This window comes from Schistocerca serialis, chromosome 4 (assembly GCF_023864345.2).
Source record: "Schistocerca serialis cubense isolate TAMUIC-IGC-003099 chromosome 4, iqSchSeri2.2, whole genome shotgun sequence".
Taxonomy (NCBI): Eukaryota; Metazoa; Arthropoda; class Insecta; order Orthoptera; family Acrididae; genus Schistocerca; species Schistocerca serialis.
Genome location: NC_064641.1, coordinates 348,610,787 through 348,635,996, shown reverse-complemented (window position 1 = coordinate 348,635,996; position 25,210 = coordinate 348,610,787). Strand labels below are relative to the sequence as shown.

The following is a 25,210-nucleotide window of genomic DNA, read 5'->3' as shown; positions in this document are numbered from 1 at the left end:
ATGAAGTGTGTTTTTCGACCACCATCCCAGAAGAGGGTTCCCTTAGGCTCCGTAAAGGAGGTCTTGTTTTGCGTAAGGCGGGTGTCTACCATATTCCTTGCTGTTGTGGCATGTCATATACAGGTCAGATTTTCAGGACTGTGGAGAACCAATGTACTGAGCATAGGCAGCATACGCGCTTACAACAGCCTATCAAATTCGCCAGTGCAGAACATTGTGTTGACACCGGTAGTCCTACGGAACACAACACGGAGATTCTGGCGTGCACTTGCAGCAATTGGGTTGGTGTTATAAACGAAGCCGTTGAAAATAAATCAGCAAGTAACCTTATAAATGGAGTTGGGATTTTTACTTGAATTCTGCTTGGGATCGTGCTCTCTCACTTGTCAAAAAACGGAGGGACAGAGTTTATTCTACCTCACTCGTTAGATATTAATTTTATTATCGATAATTTCTGACGTCGGTCACCTTTGGTTTGCGATGGCGCTAGTGCCTACAGTGTATGTGTGTGTGTGTGTGTGTGTGTGTGTGTGTGTGTGTGTGTGTGTGTGCGTGTGTGTGTGTGTGCGAGCTCGGATGCGTGTGTTACCTTGACGGAGCTTCTGTGGAAACCGAGGTTTTAATACGCCGTCACAGCGCTTACTTGTTGCAGTTTTGCCTAGAAAACAGCAGGGTGAGTTCTTGTCGCATATCGTTGGTTGTTGACGACATCACCCAGCTGCATTCCAGTAAATTACTTGAACATTGGATATGCCGTAGAAACTAAGGTCTCAGATCATCAGTTCTTTCAGTATAAATCCTGTCGCATAGCCTGCATCAGTGATTCAAAAGAATACAACCATTTTTATCATGTTTATTAACATTTTTTGTTATTTCAACTAATAATTTTATTGAAATGCACATAACTTGCTGATACTTAGATAATTTAGACCAGGGGCGTGCCCTACCGCAAGTGTCATAGCGCTCGGCTTTCCAGCACACTGCGACCACTGCAACGGCACGCTGTCTGAACTTAAGGAAGGACATTACAGGAACTGTGAATGCGCCGAATTTAAACAGCGATGCAGTTTTATATTTCACGTTTCTCAATAACATAGATCACAAACGAAACAAATTTTCAGTATTATTTAATTATTTTTGGCCCACTGAAGACAATCTTTACCTGGTACGAAATGTCGGCCAACGGACAGCCGCAGACTATTTCACGGATTTCTGCACTCAGTTTTCCATGTAATTGTGAGTTATTTAGTTTCATAATCGAAAATAATGTCTTCCACAAACGTATGCCGATCGAAGCACTTCTGAACCCTAATGATGGAGACACGGAATCTCTGCCTGAGGAAAACGATGTCGACGGCCTAGGCAGTTTTAACGTGAAAGGATGGTGTCTTTAAAGCGAGAATTACAGTGTAAATCAGTCGGTTGCATTTGCACATGCACAAGAGAGCTTTCAACTGAAAATGCAGTTCGAAAACAGGTGAAACTGGCAGTACCCTCAAACGTTTAGAAAACTACCCTCGTAATTCTTTCAATACCACAATTAATTCCTCGGACCTCGCGTTTTCTTTGACGCCAGTGACTTGGGGAACTGGATTATGTTTGTCAAAATTTGTTCCTCCTACAACGCGATTTTTTTTAAAATGCATCCCGATGAAGTCAGAAATAATATGTTTCTCACGTTTCAGTGTCTTACTGGGGGCAGTGGGCAGCCAAGTCCACTTAATTATGTGAGGTCCTCAATCCATTCAAGATGTTCTATTTTTCATTCCTGCACTACTTATTCCTTCAAAAATACAACAATAGCGGGTTTCAAATTGAAAAATCTTTTCAGCATTTTCCCTCACTGAACCAACGTACTTTTCAGTAATATATAAATTCTCCATATTCTTCGTTCAAATCCATCGAAAACTGTTGCAACTAACAGAGGAATAATGCATGGGAGTTCAGCAACTCACTCTTCATGTCATCTATTTCTTCATGTGCGCTACACCTGCAAATTTATCACAAAGTGCCTCTTTGTGTACAGAACCACGAATCCTGTCTGTCGATCTTAGCAATATTTTACTTTCGCTTGATGAACTATATCTTTCAATTCTTTCTGTGTGGTATTGTAATGTGGTTTCAAAGTAAATCTGCAGCACCAATCGATTATGCGACTGCATAATAGATGCCGGGAATTCCCATCCCTCTCTTCTCTCATTCCCATTTGTAAAGGGTTGTGACGATAGATCTCTAGACGCCTCATTTTATGTAAACAGTCTGGACATGTGAACGTCCTTCATACCATGAACAAGCTGCGAAGGTAAACAGCGCTGACACCCAGAAACTACCGAACTGATGAGAGTTGTGCCCACCGAAAACATGCTACTCCGCAGTACTAAATAAATAATCCTGCTGGAGGAACGTCCGCAAGTGAGCACTATAGTAGCGGTTGAAAATAGTGGTTCAGTTGTAAGGTTTCTTTTATTTTTCAGTACTTAAACCACGACCGGTTTCGGGCTCTTGCGTGCCCATCAGGTGTGATACTGAAAATAAACAAGAGACAGAAGCTAATAATAATTTTTACACGCAGTAGTACATATAAGAATACAAAAAGATATTTCATATAACGGTTTAGAAAACAACGGTCGGGCTAGCTGCGTAAAACCTAAGTCAATGCCTAATCGATACCAGACAATACTACGGACGACTGCCTTGGTAAAGAAATGGGCAATGAACACCAAGACACTTGCACTTCGTGCTGTGACACCGAACACCGCGATGGACGAGTATAGGACGCGGTGTACCGCCAGTGAGCACAGAGCACTGAGCAGATTACGCGAAGGAAGAAGCAAACTAGTAAACCGGAGTGGCAAAATTACTGCTGTTAATTGACGGGAAGAACAACGCGTGACCAACTAGCCCTACCGTTCACAGTTTGAATTAGGGATTAACATTGTAAGGGGTCCGTAGACCCTTACTATAAGTTTTGCGACAGCACAGGTCGACAGGACAAACAATCGATAGTGTGTGTCGGGTTGCGAGAGCGAGAGCGAGTGTTGCGAGAGTAGTGTGTGGTACGCGCTGTGGGCCGAGCCGGGTGGAGGTCTGTTGCTGGAATGCAAGACCGTACCGACAAAGCGAGTGGCCATCGCCGTGGTTTAACCCCTTTGTGTTAGGAATATTCGGGAAAGTGAAAAAGTATAATTACTAGTGTGATTCAGTGATATTTTTGTGCCGATATTTGTAATTACGCGTCTACCGCGCCGGCGTCATTTGGATTGCAGTGTTGGATTGCAGTGTTGGATTGTAGTGTTGGATTACAATGTTTGAAATTGCGTGTGAGGATAATGAATAACTAAAGGGCCTGTGCTGAGATTAGCCGTTATTAATTCTGTACGACGAAGGCAGTGGCTGTCTCTTTACTTTGTGTTTTTGTGATGAATATAGGTCATTGATTAATGAAGCTGTGTTGTCGTTCTTCTTGGCACCAGACATTTCTTTATTACAGTATTTGAGAAGGACAAAGATGGAATGTAACAACTCCGTAGCAGTCCAATCCGATTGCCAGCCCCATTAGGTACACGGTCAAATTAATTATTATCTATCTGGGCTGCTATCAGATCCCGATCGAGCGGGATAAGTCAGTAAGATTAAACCGGAGTGTTACACCCTTGGCTTACCGTGAAAGGACAAGTGCAATTTTCAGACGAATCATAAAGAACAATAGGTAATATTATCTTATTTAACTTGAGAAAAAATTTTCCAATGTTGGATCGAGACAGAGCATAAACTTTCGAATCGCGACAAGAATCAGTGCATTTTTGAACAATACGAAGTAATAATATCTTACGATTGTGACTAAACTTTTTCTTGCCATTTTAGATGAGAATAATAGTGTCAATAAACTGTGTTATAATGTGCAAATGCGTAAATCCGCACGAAAAACTGTGAAAAGTGAACATTAAAGAAAGACATGTGTGAACATTACTATAGCAAAACGAACTAAGAATTCGTCACGAAAGCTTTACAGAAGTGTTTAATAGTAATATTGTAACTGAAATTGTTTTTTTGAATAGTGAAATTCAGACAGCTTCATGCGGACCCATAAACTGGTATGCGGACGACAATGTATTGTGGCGACGCAATTATTGAGTGACGTCACGCAGACACGTGTAGCAGTTGCGCCAAAGAGCTTCGATCTGCGAGGTGATTTCACATGCCCGCCGCAGCAAGCCGCGCGACTTCGAGACACCGAGCGCCGTCCCGACATCTAGCAGCCAAACTACGAACTATGCCCGCCTGCAGCGCCATGGAGCGGCCGGCTGAGAACTACGACGTCCCGCCACAGCGAGCCGCGAGACCTTCACGCGTTCCGGCGGCAGTACAGCGCCACGCCCACTTCAAACGTCAAAACATCGCGACTCGTGGTAACGTCGGTTGGTGAGTGAAGACGACTGATTGACATCACATTACATTGCAGTGTGCAGTTTCGCGGTAAATAAACGTTTGTAAACTGAATTGCACGCTAGGAAAAGTGCCCAATTGCAATAATTTCCGAAAAGTTTGCGAAACATACTCTGAAATATAACATACTTATTTATGCGTACTGCGCTGTCTAAATGGTAATTATACAGATATGCTTATTGTTTTGAGGGATTTTACATTTATAGATTTTATGAGTGGTATGATTTATCTTATTTAAAACATTTTACATAAACTGTGTAGGTGAAAATTAATATGTGAAGTGATTAAGTAGTTAAGGTGTAGGGAGCTAGCAACTCTTTTGCTGGTATACCAAGTGGCGACTGGTACACTCCCAGCTGGGTGAGACTTTACTTCTAATTTCAAGTGTCACTCCTCTACCATCTTTCTCTATCCTTAGGTTAAGAAAATTAGTGTAGTAGTTAGGATTGGTAGTGGTCATCCAAGTAATTCAGTCAGGAACCATGTAGTAAATTTGTAGTAGTTGCTGTTGATGTAGAGTGTGAGATGTCAAAGAATCAATAAGTTGAAAGCTCAGTTTAGTGTGAGTACATTACAAAATGAATAGTGCCAGAAGTAATAAAATGAGAACCAGATAAAAAAGCTAATGTATACAAAATGTCGTGGGAGGCTAATTGGTCAAACAAGATTTTGTGTAATCTTATAGAGTTGTTTTATGAGACATGAAAAGGTCAACTGTGGTAAGAAAATTGAAGTAGTGTATCAGCTTGTAGGTAGATGAACATATAAAGAAACAAATACATGGGGAGATAGTTGTTCGAATAAATGATGTGAAATAATGATGTATATTGGGTATGAGGTGTTTGAAGTATTGAAGTATATGGAGGATTGATGTAGGTTGAAGATATATATGTATTTGCAGTTGAAGTTGGTGTTAAGTTATGTGTAATGAAGAGTATGGAGTATGAGATGTTTGAAATATTGAAGTATGTCATTTAGCACATGAGCAACATCTGTTTGCAAGTTATTTGTAGATATACATGTTTATCTGAAGTATGCTGATAAAACAAAGTGTAACTAATGAATAATTAGTAATTCATGTATCCAATTAGCTATCAGAGTCAATTATGGTTATACGCAGGTCAAGCTTTAGAAGCAGGATTCTGGCACTGAGTAATGAATGACAAATATCCATATAGTGGATTTGAATTAATGTGAATATAACAGGAAATATTGTACCTCTCATCTAAGCTTTCTTGATAACAATTCACATATGGCAGTAAGGTTTGGCAAAATGAAATGATCAGTAATTTAAAATATTTCATTGGGTGACCACATTAGTTGTAGTGTTGCAAATAATTATGTAAGACATGCTTAGCGGTACAATGTACCATTTAAATTTATGGAATCTGTAATGAATAAGTTGTGAATTTCTTCCTTAACTTTTATGTGTGTTGGCCATGTGAGTTATAAATTAGAGTGATAGTAGTATGGACGGCACAAACCCCGCTGAAAGGACGGCATACCAAAGGGGTAGCTGGCATTCAATGTATAAATGTCATATTTTGTCTCATTTTCAATTTGCTTGTGTTAAAGATTTAAATAAGTTGTGATTTTTTTTCTTTCTTCCTTAACTTTTATATGCGTTGGGAAGGGAGTTATAAGTTAGTGTAGTAGTAGTATGGATGGCACGAACCCCGCTGAAAGGACGGCATACCAAAGGGGTAGCTGGCATTCAACTAATTTCTTTTCTTGTCTTTGCTATAGCAAGTTATAACAGATATGTAGTTAATGACTCGTACTAACCTTTGAAAGTGAAAAGTTTTTGGAGATTTTTGCTAAGATAAGTTTATAAAAAATATTTACCATGCTATGTTAAGTAAGTAGGATTGATGTTGTGTGTTATTTGGACAATGCCATATTTTTGAGATGTAATAACTTTTTGTAGAATAATATTGTAGAGGCAGCCCACTACCGGAGTCAAGGATTTTCTTGGTGATTGTAATTTCATTACTTATTTGCACTGTGTGTTTTGTTCATATGTAGCTATGTCTAATTCCCTAGCCGATTCTTTTACGCCTGTGGCTTCAAAGAAGTTTTTGAGGGCGGGGATGTAAGGGGTCCGTAGACCCTTACTATAAGTTTTGCGACAGCACAGGTCGACAGGACAAACAATCGATAGTGTGTGTCGGGTTGCGAGAGCGAGAGCGAGTGTTGCGAGAGTAGTGTGTGGTACGCGCTGTGGGCTGAGCTGGGTGGAGGTCTGTTGCTGGAATGCAAGACCGTACCGACAAAGGGAGTGGCCATCGCCGTGGTTTAACCCCTTTGTGTTAGGAATATTCGGGAAAGTGAAAAAGTATAATTACTAGTGTGATTCAGTGATATTTTTGTGCCGATATTTGTAATTACGCGTCTACCGCGCCGGCGTCATTTGGATTGCAGTGTTGGATCGCAGTGTTGGATTGTAGTGTTGGATTACAATGATTGAAATTGCGTGTGACGATAATGAATAACTAAAGGGCCTGTGCTGAGATTAGCCGTTATTAATTCTGTACGACGAAGGCAGTGGCTGTCTCTTTACTTTGTGTTTTTGTGATGAATATAGGTCATTGATTAATGAAGCTGTGTTGTAGTTTTTCATGGCACCAGACATTTCTTTATTACAGTATTTGAGAAGTACAAAGATGGAATGTAACAACTCCGTAGAAGTCCAATCCGATTGCCAGCCCCATTAGGTACACGGTCACATTAATTATTATCTATTTGGGCTGCTATCAGATCCCGATCGAGCGGGATAAGTCAGTAAGATTAAACCGGAGTGTTACAACATGCACAAAAAAGACATTACAAGAAAGCTGCGTGAAGAGTGTTATGAGTACATTATGAGTGGTAAAGGAACGTTCTGAACAGAGGCAGTAAAGAAGTGTCGTAAGACTCCTAACTGGAAGCCAGCCACTTAAAGCTTATGTGTAAACCGTGAAACACAATGAAACTTTTTTCCCTTTCCATAAGTAACATGCACATTTTTAACATAGAGGAGTTGCATATGGCGTCGTGGAATAACGTGGCGCAGTCATGAGTTACAAGAACATACACATGTGCCACTCCTATTAAAAACAACTAGCTACTAAACTAAATGGAAAGTAGCTAAACCTTAAAGCCCACACCAAGAAAAAGCTAGAAGCAGTAGCACTAAAGGGGCACATTAAAAGTAGGAGCAATTCCAAAACCGATAGCTAAAAGCTGGGGAATCAAGAGGTGAGACAAATTTTACTTCACGAGTGACAAGCAAAATTTTATTTTAATGAGGACACAGATAATGACGAACAAGAAAGCCCCGTAGTAATAGGACAAAAAATTAAATCATGCAAACTTCTATTAAAAGAGGACATTTTACAGCTATGTGAAATAGAAATTGGTGGATCTTTAAGTCCTCACTATAGGAAATACGCATATTAAGTATAGCAGCTAAGCCTCGTGGAGGGTTACCCAAGCAATGGCGAAAACACTGAAAGATGCACGTTATTTGATTCACAATGTGTTTTTTACAGTCAGTTTGGTGAGAGAATGATAGTAATGTGCTTTGGTTCTGGCAAGTATTAAATTTTTAATCAAATAACCAAAATGTTGACCATGTTCACTGCTAAGGTACACACGAGATTCGCTGTATGCGGTTCTCTTTCCTACCACTCACGGTAGGCCTAACGTTCTGTTGTTATAACACCTGTAGTCATGGGCGACTGGAACGCAGTTGTAGGGGAAGGAGTAGAAGAAAAGGTTACAGGAGAATATGGGCTTGGGACAAGGAATGAAAGAGGAGACAGACTAATTGAGTTCTGCAACAAGTTTCAGCTAGTAATAGCGAATACCCTGTTCAAGAATCACAAGAGGAGGAGGTATACTTGGAAAAGGCCGGGAGATACGGGAAGATTTCAATTAGATTACATCATGGTCAGACAGAGATTCCGAAATCAGATACTGGATTATAAGGCGTACCCAGGAGCAGATATAGACTCAGATCACAATATAGTAGTTATGAAGAGTAGGCTGAAGTTCAAGACATTAGTCAGGAAGAATCAATACGCAAAGAAGTGGGATACGGAAGTACTAAGGAATGACGAGATACGTTTGAAGTTCTCTAATACTATAGGTACAGCAATAAGGAATAGCGCAGTAGGCAGTACAGTTGAAGAGGAATGGACATCTCTAAAAAGGGCCATCACAGAAGTTGGGAAGGAAAACATAGGTACAAAGAAGGTAGCTCTGAAGAAACCATGGGTAACAGAAGAAATACTTCAGTTGATTGATGAAAGGAGGAAGTACAAACATGTTCCGGGAAAATCAGGAATACAGAAATACAAGTCGCTGAGGAATGAAATAAATAGGAAGTGCAGGGAAGCTAAGACGAAATGGCTGCAGGAAAAATGTGAAGACATCGAAAAAGATATGATTGTCGGAAGGACAGATTCAGCATACAGGAAAGTCAAAACAACCTTTGGTGACATTAAAAGCAACGGTGGTAACATTAAGAGTGCAACAGGAATTCCACTGTTAAATGCAGAGGAGAGAGCAGATAGGTGGAAAGGATACATTGAAAGCCTCTATGAGGGTGAAGATTTGTCTGATGTGATAGAAGAAGAAATAGGAGTCGATTTAGAAGAGATAGGGGATCCAGTATTAGAATCGGAATTTAAAAGATCTTTGGAGGACTTACGGTCAAATAAGGCAGAAGGGATAGATAACATTCCATCAGAATTTCTAAAATCATTGCGGGAAGTGACAACAAAACGACTATTCACATTTGTGTGTAGCATATATGAGTCTGGCGATATACCATCTGACTTTCGGAAAAGCATCATCAACACAATTCCGAAGACGGCAAGAGCTGACAAGTGCGAGAATTATCGCACAATCAGCTTAACAGCTCATGCATCGAAGCTGCATACAAGAATAATATACAGAAGAATGGAAAAGAAAATTGAGAATGCGCTAGGTGACGATCAGTTTGGCTTTAGGAAAAGTAAAGGGACGAGAGAGGCAATTCTGACGTTACGGCTAATAATGGAAGCGAGGCTAAAGAAAAATCAAGACACTTTCATAGGATTTGTCGACCTGGAAAAAGCGTTCGACAACAGAAAATGGTGCAAGCTGTTCGAGATTCTGAAAAAAGTAGGGGTAAGCTATAGCGAGAGACGGGTCATATACAATACGTACAACAACCAAGAGGGAATAATAAGAGTGGACGATCAAGAACGAAGTGCTCGTATTAAGAAGGGTGTAAGACAAGGCTGTAGCCTTTCGCCCCTACTCTTCAATCTGTACATCGAGTAAGCAATGATGGAAATAAAAGAAAGGTTCACGAGTGGAATTAAAATACAAGGTGAAAGGATATCAATGATACGATTCGCTGATGACATTGCTATCCTGAGTGAAAGTGAAGGAGAATTAAATGATCTGCTGAACGGAATGAACAGTCTAAAGAGTACACAGTATGGTTTGAGAGTAAATCGGAGAAAGAGACGAAGGTAATGAGATGTAGTAGAAATGAGAACAGCGACAAACTTAACATCAGGATTGATGGTCACGAAGTCAATGAAGTTAAGGAATTGTGCCACCTAGGCAGTAAAATAACCAATGACGGACGGAGCAAGGAGGACATCAAAAGCAGACTCGGTATGGCAAAAAAGGCATTTCTGGCCAAAAGAAGTCTACTAATATCAAATACCGGCCTTAATTTGAGGAAGAAATTTCTGAGGATGTACGTCTGGAGTACAGCATTGTATGGTAGTGAAACATGGACTGTAGGAAAACCGGAACAGAAGAGAATCGAAGCATTTGAGGTGTGGTGCTATAGACGAATGTTGAAAATTAGGTGGACTGATAAGGTAAGGAATGAGTTTGTTCTATGCAGAATCGGAGAGGAAAGGAATATGTGGAAAACACTGATAAGGAGAAGGGACAGGATGATAGGACATCTGCTAAGACATGAGGGAATGACTTCCATGGTACTAGAGGGAGCTGTAGAGGGCAAAAACTGTAGAGGGAGACAGAGATTGGAATACGTCAAGCAAATTATTGAGGACGTAGGTTGCAAGTGCTACTCTGAGATGAAGAGGTTAGCACAGGAAAGGAGTTTGTGGCGGGCCGCATCAAACCAGTCAGTAGACTGATGACAAAAAAAAAAGAAAAAAATAGAAACTATGGCTCTTTCGCCCCACCAGCGCAGAAAATTGATGCACACTCTTTCATACGTTTGTTCGTTTTCCTAGCAACACTGTAATAACTCTGCCTCTGAGTGACGGTCTACAAAGTAGGAAAGTACTTTTCTTTTTTTTGTGATAGAAAAAAACCTTCTGGCACTGTTATGTGTAATGTGGTCATGTAAATAAGTCAACCCCTTAATAGTTGTGATGCAAACGCTCTTGGAAAGGAAATCTAAGTGCACAAAATGTAAACTCAAATTATCAATAATTCATGCTACAATAAATTAAACAATAATTTATAAATTTTATTACGTTCTATAGTAAATACAATAAGAAATTTCAGCTTCTGGCAACTAAAGTTCGTCCCTAAGGGCTTTACCAGTTCCAAAATCCCATAAAGGAGTCACAGATCGCCAGAATTCCATACGCTCCTTGGCGAAACCCCTCTTTGCTTTTAGTTCTTTACCGATTTCGAAGTACTCCGGTTCATCATCAGACGCAACTTTCGGCCACGTTACAGACTCACCATCTGGAGTTGGATTCCTGAAAAACCAACAAAGTCACTAAGAAAAACACCAAAATGGGAGGGTTTATGTGTAATATTGGTGGAAACGGTTTGCTCGACCACCATAAATGTATTTTTGTCTCCTAGAAAGACCACCCTCATAAGAAGAAGACCTTAAGGTACCACTATCGTGTCTTAGAACAAGCAGGCGTTGCCGTATAGAGTAAATTCTCAAGGGAGTGAATGCATTTCCACCGGTTAAAGTGATTCACAAGGAATTAGGTTCATAAGACTCAGTATTTTCACAACCGTCGCAGGCAGTGATGTATTTAATACTAATTCCACAAAATACTTAAACGTCAAATAGCTTCTGTGTTTCGAATATTAGACTAATAAGAAATTTTAGGTAAAAATGAACTGCACTAAAATAATAATAAATAATATGTGATAACAAATAATAAAGCAGTCGCACTGCTTGTGTGTGTTCAGATGAACTTGAATACTCTTTCGTCATACAATTTTTTGGTTTCCATAATTCATTCCCAACAGACATTCATAAAAATTTGGTAAAGACTCATAAGAAGAAAACTCCTACTTCTTCATGTTGGGTAGTTTGGGATGTACTTTTCTTATGAACCACATGAAGAATGCACTAGGCTGCAACCACAGTTGATATCGAAAAAGTGGACTATATGGTACTGACCAGTTGGTTATATATAGAGTTCTGAACTATTGTAGACTTTATACACACATAAAAAAAGGTTTACACCACCCCGGTTCCCAGAACTTCTGAAGATGGTTGTTGACTGTGGATATTGTATCACAGACATACTCCCTTTGACTGTTCAGAGATGTCACTAAATGTGCCCAAAGATGTAAACAACCATGCATGAGCAGCGCCTATTAGACGGATGAGGTCCGACAGCCGATCAGTTCCAGTCATTCACCGGGAAGGAGGTACACGGCTCGGGTTGTCTGTAGTTCAACAGTGCCTAGATGGTCAACATCGCGGTTCGATCGTGTCCGCATAGTTACTTGTACTTTGTGCCAGGAAGGGCTCTCAACAAGGGAAGCGTCCCGGCGTCTCGAAATGAACCAAAGCGATGTAGTTCGGACATGGAGGAGATACAGAGAGACAGAAACTGTCGATGACATGCCTCGCGCAGGCCGCCCAAGGGTTACTACTACAGTAGATGACCGCTACCCACGGATTATGGCTCGGAGGAACCCTGACAGCAACGCCACTATGTTGAATAATGCTTTTTGTGCAAACACAGGACGCCGTGTTACGACTCAAACTGTGCGCAATAGACTGCACGATGCGCATCATCATTCCCGACGTCCATGGCGATGTCAATCTTTGCAACCATGACACTATGCAGCGCGGTACAGATGGGCCCAACAACATGCCGAATGGATCGCTCAGGATTGGCATCATGTCCTCTTCAGCGATGTCACATATGCCTTCAACTAAACAATCGTTGGAGATGTGTTTGGAGGCAAGCCGGTCAGGCTGAACGCTTTAGTCACACTGTCCAGCGAGTGCAGCAAGGTGGAGGTTCCCTGCTGTTTTAGGGTGGCATTGTCTGGGGCTGACGTACGCCGTTGGTGGTCATGGAAGGCACCGTAACAGTTGTACGAAACGTGAATGCCATCCTCCATCCGATAGTGCAACCATGTTAGCAGCATGTTGGTGAGGCATTCATCTTCTTGGACGACAGTTCGCGCCCCCAGCGTGCACATCATGTGAATGGCTTCCTTCAGGGTAATGATATTGCTCGACTAGAGTCACCAGCATGTTTTCCAGACATGAACGCTATCGAACATGCCTGGGATGGATTGAAAAGTGCTGTTTATGGATGACGTGACCCACCAACCACGCTGAGGGATCTACGCTGAATCGCAGTTGCTTAGTGGGACAATATGGGCGCCCCACCAGTGCCTGCCGACTCAGCAGTATTAATGGCAGAACAACTGAGAGAAAATCTGGAATACATTTCACATAAATTTCCTCAGCATGTTATAGTCTTAGGTGGAGATTTGAATTTACCAGATATAGACTGGGACACTCAGATGTTTAGGATGGCTGGTAGGGACAGAGCATCGAGTGACTTTATACTGAGTACACTATCCGAAATTTACCTCGAGCAATTAAACAGAGAACTGACTCTTGGAGATAACATCTTGGACCTACTGTTAACAAATAGACCCGAACTTTTCGACTGTGAACTGACTCTTGGAGATAACATCTTGGACCTACTGTTAACAAATAGGCCAGAAATTTTCGACTGTGTAAGCGCAGAACAGGAAATCAGTGATCATAAGGCCGTTGCAGCATCCCTGAATATGGAAGTAAATAGAAATATAAAAAAGGGAGTAAGGTTTATCTGTTTAGCAAGAGTAACAGGAGGCAGATTTCAGACTACCTAACAGATCAAAACTAAAATTTCTGTTCCGACACTGACAATGTTGAGTGTTTATGGGAAAAGTTTAAGGCAATCGTAAAATGCGTTTTAGACAGGTACGTACCGAGTAAAACTGTGAGGGACGGGAAAAACCCACCGTGGTTCAACAACAAAGTTAGGAAACTACTCCGAGAGCAAAAAGAGCTTCACTGCAAATTTAAACGCAGCCAAAACCTCTCAGACAAACAGAAGCTAAACGATGTCAAAGTTCCGTAAGGAGGGCTATGGGTGAAGCGCCCAGTGAATTCGAAAGTAAAATTCTATGTATCGACTTGACAGAAAATCCCAAGTTGCTTCTCTAAATCCTCGCACGAACGAAAAAATGGCCGACATCGAAATAAGTGTCCAAGGAATAGAAAAGCAACTGAAATCACTCAACAGAGGAAAGTCCACTGGATCTGACGTGATACCATTTCGATTCTACACAAAGTACGCGAAAGAACTTGCCTCCCTTCTAAATGCCGTGTCCGCAAGTCTCTAGAGGAACGGAAGGTTCCAAATGATTGCAAAAGAGCACAGTTAGTCCCAGTCTTCAAGAAGGGTCGTCGAGCAGATGCGCAAAATTATAAGCCTATATATCTGACATCGATCTGTTATAGAATTTTAGAATATGTTTTTTGCTCGAATATCATGTCATTTCTGGAAACCCGGAATCTACTCTGTAGGAATCAACATGGATTCCGGAAACAGCGATCGTGTGAGACCCAACTCGCTTTATTTGTTCATGAGGCCCAGAAAATATTAGATACAGGCTCCCATGTAGATGCCATTTTCCGTGACTTCCGGAAGGCGTTCGATGCAGTCCCGCACTGTCGCCTGATAAACAAAGTAAGAGCCTACTGAATATCAGACCAGCTGTGTGGCTGGATTGAAGAGTTTTTAGCATGTTGTTCTCAATGGAGGGATGTGTACAGACGTTAAAGTAACCTCTGGCGTGCCACAGGGGAGCGTGAGACGTGCTTCTGTCCGTCTCGCTTACACACGCGCCCTAGTTACGCCTTGGCTTCCCGCCGGCGCTTTTCCGGGTGGCAGCGCCGTCTGATCTACTCGTCTCATGCCCCGCCCTCTAGGTCGGTGGAGTGGAGTGACTGAGTGGTGAAGCGTGGCAGTACGCCATCGACTCCGGAAGTGCTTGTTTGTCTTACTTGCGGTGGTTTGTGTGGTGTCGGCCGGCTCATTCCACCGTGAGGTTCTACGGCATAGCGTGTCGGACTTGGAAAAGCCGTTAGCTCCGATTATGCTTGTTCTTGTCGGAAGAGAATTGAAATAAGGAGCTGTGATGTCGCTGTTCTGGAGAATAGTGGGAGTCGCCGAGGACGGTTGCTCCGTGAATGTTTTGAGCACTGAGGGTGGCAGGTTTTCCTCCGGGACTGAAGTTCAGTATATTTCGCTATTACCGTTGTGCTTTTGACTTGCTATTGCCTTATATTAGGGTCGTGTTTGCGACTTACTTTATGTTGCTGCCGCCGATATTGAGTGTTTTCCGTCAACCGGTTTAGCTCGTCGGTTCTGAACCTATGAAGGAAAAGGCTGAATGTTAGTTCTGCACTGCGTTTGTGGAGTTTGACTTCGAATGTGTAGGTTGTTCTTGTACTGCTGGGCTGGTTCCTCGGTTAGGCGTAGACGTGAGCGTGAATTGCTTGGTTAAAATTTGCAGTAGGCACTCCGGGCATGGTCGATGCTGTACAACAAGGGTAGTAGAACGTGTTGAATCAAAGGCTGTGAATGTGAACTGTTGCCCTGTCATGTCACACTAATTAGGTACTGCTGTGTTGGTGGCTATTTATTGATTCTTGTGACCAATTTGGTAGTCAGTTCCAAGCTTAAGTGTTCTATGTATGTGAGAGAAAGAAAAGAAATTTGGGAAGTACGTGGCTGTGCACACCTTAAAAGTTGTTGGTGCATGTGTTTATCTTAAAGATTGTTCTAATACCGTATGTTATTATGAGTTCCCTTTTAGACTGAAAATTTTACAGGGTTAGAGAATTTTATATGTATGTTTGCCTATATGAATTGTGTCGATTGAGCTGGTGGTTTTTACGCCAGTTTGTGAAATGTGGCAGCTTTAGCTGCGGTTTAATGATTTGTAATTGAAGGGCATCATTTAATTCCTCTTTGAGGCTCGCCTTGTATTTTTCCTGTTTCGTACTACCTAAAGATGATATTGGGGCACGATGACTGATTGGTAGCCATGCAGCAGCTTGTATTTCATACTCAGCAACTGTGGTTAAACTTTTGTAAATTTACTGGCCATGTTGGTGTGCGATTGTTTGCAGTTTTAAATTTAGATTTTATGCAAGTACTTTTAGAAGTATATGCATGTATTGTTGCCCTAGGTTTTAAGCTGGATAGTATCAATTGCCTCCCCCCATGAACCATGGACCTTGCCGTTGGTGGGGAGGCTTGCATGCCTCAGCGATACACATGGCCGTACCGTAGGTGCAACCACAACGGAGGGGTATCTGTTGAGAAGCCAGACAAACGCGTGGTTCCTGAAGAGGGGCAGCAGCCTTTTCAGTAATTTCAGGGGCAACAGTCTGGATGATTGACTGATCTGGCCTTGTAACATTAACCAAAACGGCCTTGCTGTTGTGGTACTGCGAACGGCTGAAAGCAAGGGGAAACTACAGCCGTACTTTTTCCCGAGGGCATGCAGCTTTACTGAATGGTTAAATGATGGCGTCCTCTTGGGTAACATATTCCGGAGGTAAAATAATCCCCCATTCGGATCTCCGGGTGGGAACTACTCAACAGGACGTCGTTATCAGGAGAAAGAAAACTGGAATTCTACAGATCGGGGCGTGGAATGTCAGATCCCTTAATCGGGCTGGTAGGTTAGAAAATTTAAAAAGGGAAATGGATAGGTTAAAGTTATAGTGGGAATTAGTGAAGTTAAGTGGCAGGAGGAACAAGACTTCTGGTCAGGTGAATACAAGGTTATAAATACAAAATCAAATAGGGGTAATGCAGGAGTTGGATTAATAATGAATAAAAAAATAGGAGTGCGGGTAAGCTACTACAAACAGCATAGTATTATAGTGGCCAAGATACACACGAAGCCCATGCCTACTACAGTAGTAAAAGTTTATATGCCAACTAGCTCTGCAGATGACGAAGAAATTGAAGAAATGTACGACCAGATAAAAGAATTTAAGTCATGGGTGACTGGAATTCGACAGTAGGAAAAGGGAGAGAAGAAAACATAGTAGGTGAATATGGACTGGGGCTAAGAAATGAAAGAGGAAGCCGCCTGGTAGAATTTTGTGCAGAATATAACTTAATCATAGCTAACACTTGGTTCAAGAATCATGAAAGAAGGTTGTATACATGGAAGAACCATGGAGATACTAAAAGGTATCAGATAGATTATATAATGGTAAGACATAGATTTAGGATCCAGGTTTTAAATTGTAAGACATTTCTCGGGGCAGATGTGGACTCTGATCACAATCTATTGGTTATGAGCTGTAGATTAAAACTGAAGAAACTGCAAAAAGGTGGGAATTTAACGAGATGGGACCTGGATAAACTGACTAAACCATAGGTTGTACAGAGTTTCGGGGATATCATAAGGGGACAATTGACAGGAATGGGGGAAAGAAATACAGTAGTAGAAGAATGGGTAGCTTTGAGGGATGCAATAGTGAAGGCAGCAGAGGATCAAATAGGTAAAAAGGTGAGGGCTAGTAGAAATTCTTGGGTAACAGAAGAAATATTGAATTTAATTGATGAAAGGAGAAAATATAAAAATGCAGTAAATGAAGCAGGCAAAAAGGAATACAAACGTCACAAAAATGAGATCGACAGGATGAGTAAAATGGCTAAGCAGGGATGGCTAGAGGACAAATGTAAGGATGTAGAGGCTTATCTCACGAGGGGTAAGATAGAAACTGCCTACAGGAAAATTAAAGAGACCTTTGGAGAAAAGAGAACCACTTGCATGAATATCAAGAGCTCAGATAGAAACCCATTTGTAAGCAAAGAAGGGAAAGCAGAAAGATGGAAGGAGTATATAGAGGGTCTATACAGGGGCAATGTTCCTGAGGACAATATTATGGAAATGGAAGAGCATGTAGATGATGAAATGGATGATATGATACTGCGTTAAGAGTTTGACATAGCACTGAAAGACCTAAGTCGAAACAAGGCCCCGGTAGTAAACAACATTCAATTAGTACTACTGACGGCCTTGGGAGAACCAGTACTGACTAAACTCTACCATCTAGTGAGCAAGATGTATGAGACAGGCGAAATACCATCAGACTTCAAGAAGAATATAATAATTACAATCCCAAAGAAAGCACGTGTTGACAGATGTGAAAATTACCGAACTATTAGTTTAATAAGTCACAGCTGCAAAATACTAACGCGAATTCTTTACGGAGGAATGGAAAAACTGGTAGAAGCCGACCTCGGGGAAGATCAGGGTTGTAGCCTCTCCCAGATGTTATTCAATCTGTATATTGAGCAAGCAGTAAAGAAATCAAAAGAAAAGTTTGGAGTAGGTATTAAAATCCAGGGAGAAGAAATAAAAACTTTGAGGTTCGCCAATGACATTGTAATTCTGTCAGAGACAGCAAAGGACTTGGAAGAGCAGTTGAACGGAATGGACAGTGTCTTGAAAGGAGGATATAATATGAACGTCAACAAAAGCAAAACAATGATAACGGAATGGAGTCGAATTAAATCGGCTGATGCTGAGGGAATTAGATTAGGAAATGACACTTAAAGTAGTAAAGGTGTTTTGATATTTGGGGAGCAAAATAACTGATGATGATCGAAGTAGAGAGGATATAAAATGTAGACTGGCAATGGCAAGGAAATCGTTTCTGAAGAGGATAAATTTGTTAACATCGAGTATAGATTTAAGTGTCAGGAAGTCGTTTCTGTAAGTATTTGTATGGAGTGTGGCCATGTATGGAAGTGAAATATGGACAATAAATAGTTTGGACAAGAAGAGAATAGAAGCTTTCGAAATGTGGTGCTGTAGAAGAATGTTGAAGATTAGGTGGGTAGATCACGTAACTAATAAGGTATTGAATAGGGTTGGGGAGAAGAGAAGTTTGTTCCACAACTTGACTAGAAGAAGGGATTGGTTGGTAGGACATGTCCTGAGGCATCAAGGGATCACAAATTTAGCATTGGAGGGCAGCGTGGAGGGTAAAAGTCGTAGAGGGAGACCAAGAGATGAATACACTAAGCAGATTCAGAAGGATGTAGGTTGCAATAGGTACTGGGAGATGGAGCTTCCGCAGGATAGATTAGCATGGAGAGTTGCATCAAACAAGTCTCTGGACTGAAGACCACAACAACAACAGTATCAATTGATTTATTTAAGGTTGCTAAGTTTTCGGAATTTGCTTCACTGTATGACAGTTCTTAATGCTTAATGTGGATTCTAAATGTACTGTGGCCCTTAAGGCTCGATTGCTGATAAATTTGTTGATTTGCTTTCTATTTTTGAGAATTTGCCTAAACTTAAACACCGGCCGGCCCTTCAGGCTGAACTGTTTATTAAGTACCTTGATGAATTGGCCCTTCAGGCCCCTCTTTTGGAAGCTCTAAAGCCCTTAAGGCTTTGAAATCAAGTTTTAAGACTTAACCTCCCTTGTTAGTGTACTGGGGCCCTTAAGGCTGGCTTACTGATAAATTCCTGGCAATTACTTACTTATTGCAGAATTTGTTTGACTAATTTCATGTATTATCTGGCCCTTAAGGTTGAGTTGTTATTAAGCACTTATTTTCCAGTTGATATTTTAAGATTTTCTTACCTTGTTAATCTGGCCCTTCAGGTCCCTTACTTGGAAGTTGCACGGCCCTTCAGGCCTCTTTATTGTTCCACACAGCCTTGCCTAAACTGTTGGAAAATCTGCTCTTTAACTAAAGTCTAACTATTTCGGAGCCCTTCAGGCTCAAACCTTCTGTTCATACGTTTATATTTGAATATTTTCATTGTCTGTGGTATTGGCCTTTTATATCTTAAATTTTGAAGTGAAGTGAATTTTGGTTTGCAAACTTACTAGCCCTTCAGGCTGAACACGTTATATGTATTCTTGCTAAATTGGCCCTTCAGGCTTTTTTTGCGATTGCAGCCCTTAAGGCATACGCAGTACTATGTTGCGTGGTACAATGTTAAATTGTTCATAAACTAGTTTCTTAAGGCTTGATTCTCCCTATATTCATTATCTTGGCAGATTGTATATTGTATTTTAGCGTTAATAAATGCATTAGAAGTAAGGTGTTGTGTTACTTCTACCAGCACTTGGCCCTGCTTCCTCGCCCGATCCTAGTGGCTCCTGACTTCCTTGATTGTTAGAATTTTTGCCCGTTAGCGACTATTATCGGTTTCAGAGTGTTATGGGACCATTGCTTTTCACAATATATATAAATGACCTAGTAGATAGTGTCGGAAGTTCCATGTGGCTTTTCGCGGATGGTGCTGTAGTCTACAGAGAAGTTGTGGCATTAGAAAATTGCAGCGAAATGCAGGAAGAACTTCAGCGGATAGGCACTTGGTGCAGGGAGTGGCAACTGACCCTTAACATAGACAAATGTAATGTATTGCGAATACATAGAAAGAAGGATCCTTTATTGTATGATTATATGATAGCGGAACAAACAGTGGTAGCAGTTACTTCTGTAAAATATTTGGGAGTATGCGTACGGAACGATTTGAAGTGGAATGATCATATAAAATTAACTGTTGGTAAGGCGGGTGCCAGATTGAAATTCATTTGAAGAGTCCTTAGAAAAAGTAGTCCATCAACAAAGGAGGTGGTTCACAAAACACTCGTTCGACCTATACTTGAGTATTGCTCATCAGTGTGGGATCCATACCAGATCGGGTTGACGGAGGAGATAGAGGAGATGACAGGGTTATTTGGTAAGCATGATAGCGTTACGGAGATGTTTAGCAAATTCAAATGGTAGACTCTGCAAGAGAGGCGCTCTGAATCGCAGTATAGGTTGGTGTAAAGGTTTCGAGAGTGTGCGTTTCTGGATGAGGTATCGAATATATTGCTTTCCCCTACTTAAACCTCCAGAGGAGATCACGAATGTAAAATTAGAGAGATTCGAGGGTGCACGGAGGCTTTCCGGCAGTCGTTCTTCCCGCGAACCATACGCGACTGGAACAGGAAAGGGAGGTAATAACAGTGGCACCTAAAGTGCCCTCCGCCACACACCGTTGGGTGGCTTGCGGAGTATAAATGTAGATCTAGATGTAGACTTCAAGCAGGTCGTTAGCACGAGAGAGGAGGCCACGTGAGGAAACTTGGTATCTCCACCGTCCGCGGGTTTCCGCTAGCAAAGACGGTAGCCAGTAACTGTCCAAAGCTTGCTTTACTTCAAGATCGGTCAGCGCCGCTGTCAGGTACATTAAGACCAACAAACAAGAGTACGCGCTACACAAAATTCTCGCGTATATGTGTGTTTATTCTATTTATCTTCCTCAGAATAAAATTTGTAACTCTACTCACGATGGCGCAATTTCTTGGCATTTAGCTCACAGGCAATTAGAGCAAATAAATCGATAGTTTATTTTAATTCTTTGAGAGATGTACTTACCCAGTTTTAGCGAAATTGGTCCACAACTTAGTCAACGTATCAACGATCTTCCTGTCTTCGTCTGGTAACTCATAATTTTCTGGGTAGAACGGGTTTTTCGGAAATAAGTAGAACAGTTCGTCTGTGTGTCCAGCACCTACAAGAAAGCGTTAAAAAACTGACAGCCATAGTTCTATGAAGCGAAACACTTTCACACAAGAGGAATTTGTACGAGCGACCAGTATGAATGGAACTGAACGTACGTGGATATAATACATGAAACCGTGCAGCGGGGAAGGCTATCAGTTACGTCGGAAATTCTGTCTCTGTGTTGCGCCCTGTGAAAAGTTGAGTTATTGAGTCGTTCACGTGTGGAAAATATGACCCTACTTCAGTTGTCTGCTACTATTTTGTATGAAGTAGTTGATATAAATGTTGTAAGCGTACATCCATTTCTGGAATTGGTGTCCTGGTGCAAATTTCAATTTTTTTACAAAAAAATCAAAAACTTCTTTTCATCCTTCGTGAGATTTTTCGCTGCGTTATGTTTCCCAGCCGATTTACGGGTAAAACCACAGTTACAAAATGTTGGACCTTTACTTTCTGTAGTCCATTTTTACTGCTAAATTATTAACAAGTCATCGATTCATTATCTGTCGTAGTTATTGGTAAGCTTCGAAACAAATACGCGAACTGCACGTAATTCAAGGATTCCGTATAGTAACAAGAGCACTTTGGACACTTGGGCCACACCAAAGGACACTAACACTTTCACTTGAAAGTTAATCGGTATTTCCCTGCATTAATGTGTAAATATCTCGATTAACTAGAAGTATCTCACACTCAATGAAATAACTGTGAACCATTTTGTTAATCATTTCGAATCACTTTCACGTTTTAGGAGTTAATGTAGTCAACTCTTATCGTATTTTGACACTTTTCAGCTGTTCAAGTAGTAGTTAAGTTTTCGTTTTTCAGCTGTCGTCCAATTTATATCTAGTCAGTTGTAGATAAAGAAGAACATCTACTGAGAAATACAAACAAAAGTACTGAATCAGAAAGCGTTAGATATACACTCCTGGAAATTGAAATAAGAACACCGTGAATTCATTGTCCCAGGAAGGGAAAACTTTATTGACACATTCCTGGGGTCAGATACATCACATGATCACACTGACAGAACCACAGGCACATAGACACAGGCAACAGAGCATGCACAATGTCGGCACTAGTACAGTGTATATCCACCTTTCGCAGCAATGCAGGCTGCTATTCTCCCATGGAGACGATCGTAGAGATGCTGGATGTAGTCCTGTGGAACGGCTTGCCATGCCATTTCCACCTGGCGCCTCAGTTGGACCAGCGTTCGTGCTGGACGTGCAGACCGCGTGAGACGACGCTTCATCCAGTCCCAAACATGCTCAATGGGGGACAGATCCGGAGATCTTGCTGGCCAGGGTAGTTGACTTACACCTTCTAGAGCACGTTGGGTGGCACGGGATACATGCGGACGTGCATTGTCCTGTTGGAACAGCAAGTTCCCTTGCCGGTCTAGGAATGGTAGAACGATGGGTTCGATGACGGTTTGGATGTACCGTGCACTATTCAGTGTCCCCTCGACGATCACCAGTGGTGTACGGCCAGTGTAGGAGATCGCTCCCCACACCATGATGCCGGGTGTTGGCCCTGTGTGCCTCGGTCGTATGCAGTCCTGATTGTGGCGCTCACCTGCACGGCGCCAAACACGCATACGACCATCATTGGCACCAAGGCAGAAGCGACTCTCATCGCTGAAGACGACACGTCTCCATTCGTCCCTCCATTCACGCCTGTCGCGACACCACTGGAGGCGGGCTGCACGATGTTGGGGCGTGAGCGGAAGACGGCCTAACGGTGTGCGGGACCGTAGCCCAGCTTCATGGAGACGGTTGCGAATGGTCCTCGCCGATACCCCAGGAGCAACAGTGTCCCTAATTCGCTGGGAAGTGGCGGTGCGGTCCCCTACGGCACTGCGTAGGATCCTACGGTCTTGGCGTGCATCCGTGCGTCGCTGCGGTCCTGTCCCAGGTCGACGGGCACGTGCACCTTCCGCCGACCACTGGCGACAACATCGATGTACTGTGGAGACCTCACGCCCCACGTGTTGAGCAATTCGGCGGTACGTCCACCCGGCCTCCCGCATGCCCACTATACGCCCTTGCTCAAAGTCCGTCAACTGCACATACGGTTCACGTCCACGCTGTCGCGGCATGCTACCAGTGTTAAAGACTGCGATGGAGCTCCGTATGCCACGGCAAACTGGCTGACACTGACGGCGGCGGTGCACAAATGCTGCGCAGCTAGCGCCATTCGACGGCCAACACCGCGGTTCCTGGTGTGTCCGCTGTGCCGTGCATGTGATCATTGGTTGTACAGCCCTCTCGCAGTGTCCGGAGCAAGTATGGTGGGTCTGACACACCGGTGTCAATGTGTTCTTTTTTCCATTTCCAGGAGTGTACTAGAAGGGCTGACGTGTCAGCTGGTATGAGAGGTCTCGAAGATAACAGCCACCGACTGTATCGGAATACTATTTGTGTGCCCCCAGTCACGTTCACGCTGGTGTCCGCTTTCGTCAAACTTGGGATTTAATATGGTGGAAAAGTATAGGTAGTGATTCACTTATCATGTGAGGCCAAATGAGTGTTACGTGACTGAGTGAGCAGCTGAATACACACTCAGGCGGCTTGAAATTCATTTACTTTCATACCAATCGCTTATACAAATTATGCTCTTCCAAAATATATCCGAGAGCTTCAGTATGGTGATAATCTATTACTGTTTAATTGAATGAAGCGTAAGGGAGAACACGTGCTCTAGTGTTCTACTGCAAGAAGTCAATATAACAACACATGAAAGCACTAAACGTTTTATCTTACCGAAATCAAAGTCAATTTTTCGATATGGATCTGCTGCCCTGTACTTTCCTCTGTAGGTAAAATAATAATAGAAGACAGAGGCCATGTTTCTGTAACGTCGGACTGCCTCGTCACTTCCCCAAATAAACATGACATCTGAGTACAGCTGTTAAAAAAGTTAAGACACATAAGTTTGCTTCAAATTGAACAAGATATTATTTATAAATTGTTCTGAATAGTAGTACATGTAGAAACTACTTATTACTAACTGCTTATTACAAATACCATTTAGCTTAGATCAGTTATGGAAAATGGAGGAGTGTCAATACTAATGAAAAGTGACCTCAGACGTACAGTTAAGGTTATAGATCTTAAGGATTTAGTGCATGGAGGAGACATTGAAATTGCTGCCGTTCAGTTCACCGAAAGCAAGATCGTTGTAGTATCTATGTACTGTGTCTCCAAAACTGGTGCCAAAGTTATTGTCCAGTATGTAGGTAATGTCTTAATGTACTTACTTAGATATAAGAATCATAAAATTTTAATATTTGGTGGAATTAATATAGATGTGGCGGCGCAAAATTCTAAAAGCAGATTATTGCTACATACCCTCAAATCATATAGTTACAATTGCTTTAACTATAAGCCTACCAGGCAGAACGCCTGTTTACACAATGTCGTATCAAACATTGGCAAAGATGCGGTAGTCTTAAATGTTGTTAAACCACTGATCTGACCATGATGGAATTTTCCCCTAAAATTAATAGCGTTCAAAAGAAATCATACTCAACCAATAGAACCCCAGACAGTGAGACACACAAATCCATCAAATGTAACAAACCTCACACAAAGACTTCTGACCATTGATTGGTGTAATACTGTAATGGAGAATAGGCCTTTAAGTGATGCTTTTCATTATTTAGATACCATTATCACTGTCTTTAATGAATATTGCCCCCTCAATATTTAACACAATCGACTAAATGCAAGGAGAAAACAGAAAATTAATGTAACTGACTGGTATACACCTTACTTAAACAACTTAAGAATTTTTAAGAATTTGCTATGGCAATTCTTGCTCAAAATACACATTCATATGTCAAATTAAAAAAGCTTTACAGAAAAGTTATCATTTATGCAAAGAAAAAAGCAAATGACAACTATAATTCTCAT

At 41.7% G+C, this 25,210-nt stretch overlaps 1 protein-coding gene across 1 annotated transcript in view; it reads right to left on the bottom strand.

The window, feature by feature from the left end:
- Positions 1–10,912: 10,912 nt before the first annotated feature.
- The window catches only part of LOC126474451 (juvenile hormone esterase-like), a 123,737-nt gene continuing 109,439 nt past the window's right edge, over positions 10,913–25,210 (bottom strand). Inside the window, exons 8-10 of the mRNA XM_050101923.1 lie at positions 24,059–24,203; positions 21,165–21,300; positions 10,913–11,171 (exon numbers count right to left, since the gene is read on the bottom strand). Coding sequence (XP_049957880.1) covers positions 10,982–11,171; positions 21,165–21,300; positions 24,059–24,203 — 471 coding nt within the window. The 3' untranslated portion in view covers positions 10,913–10,981. The remainder of the gene's footprint in view (positions 11,172–21,164; positions 21,301–24,058; positions 24,204–25,210) is intronic.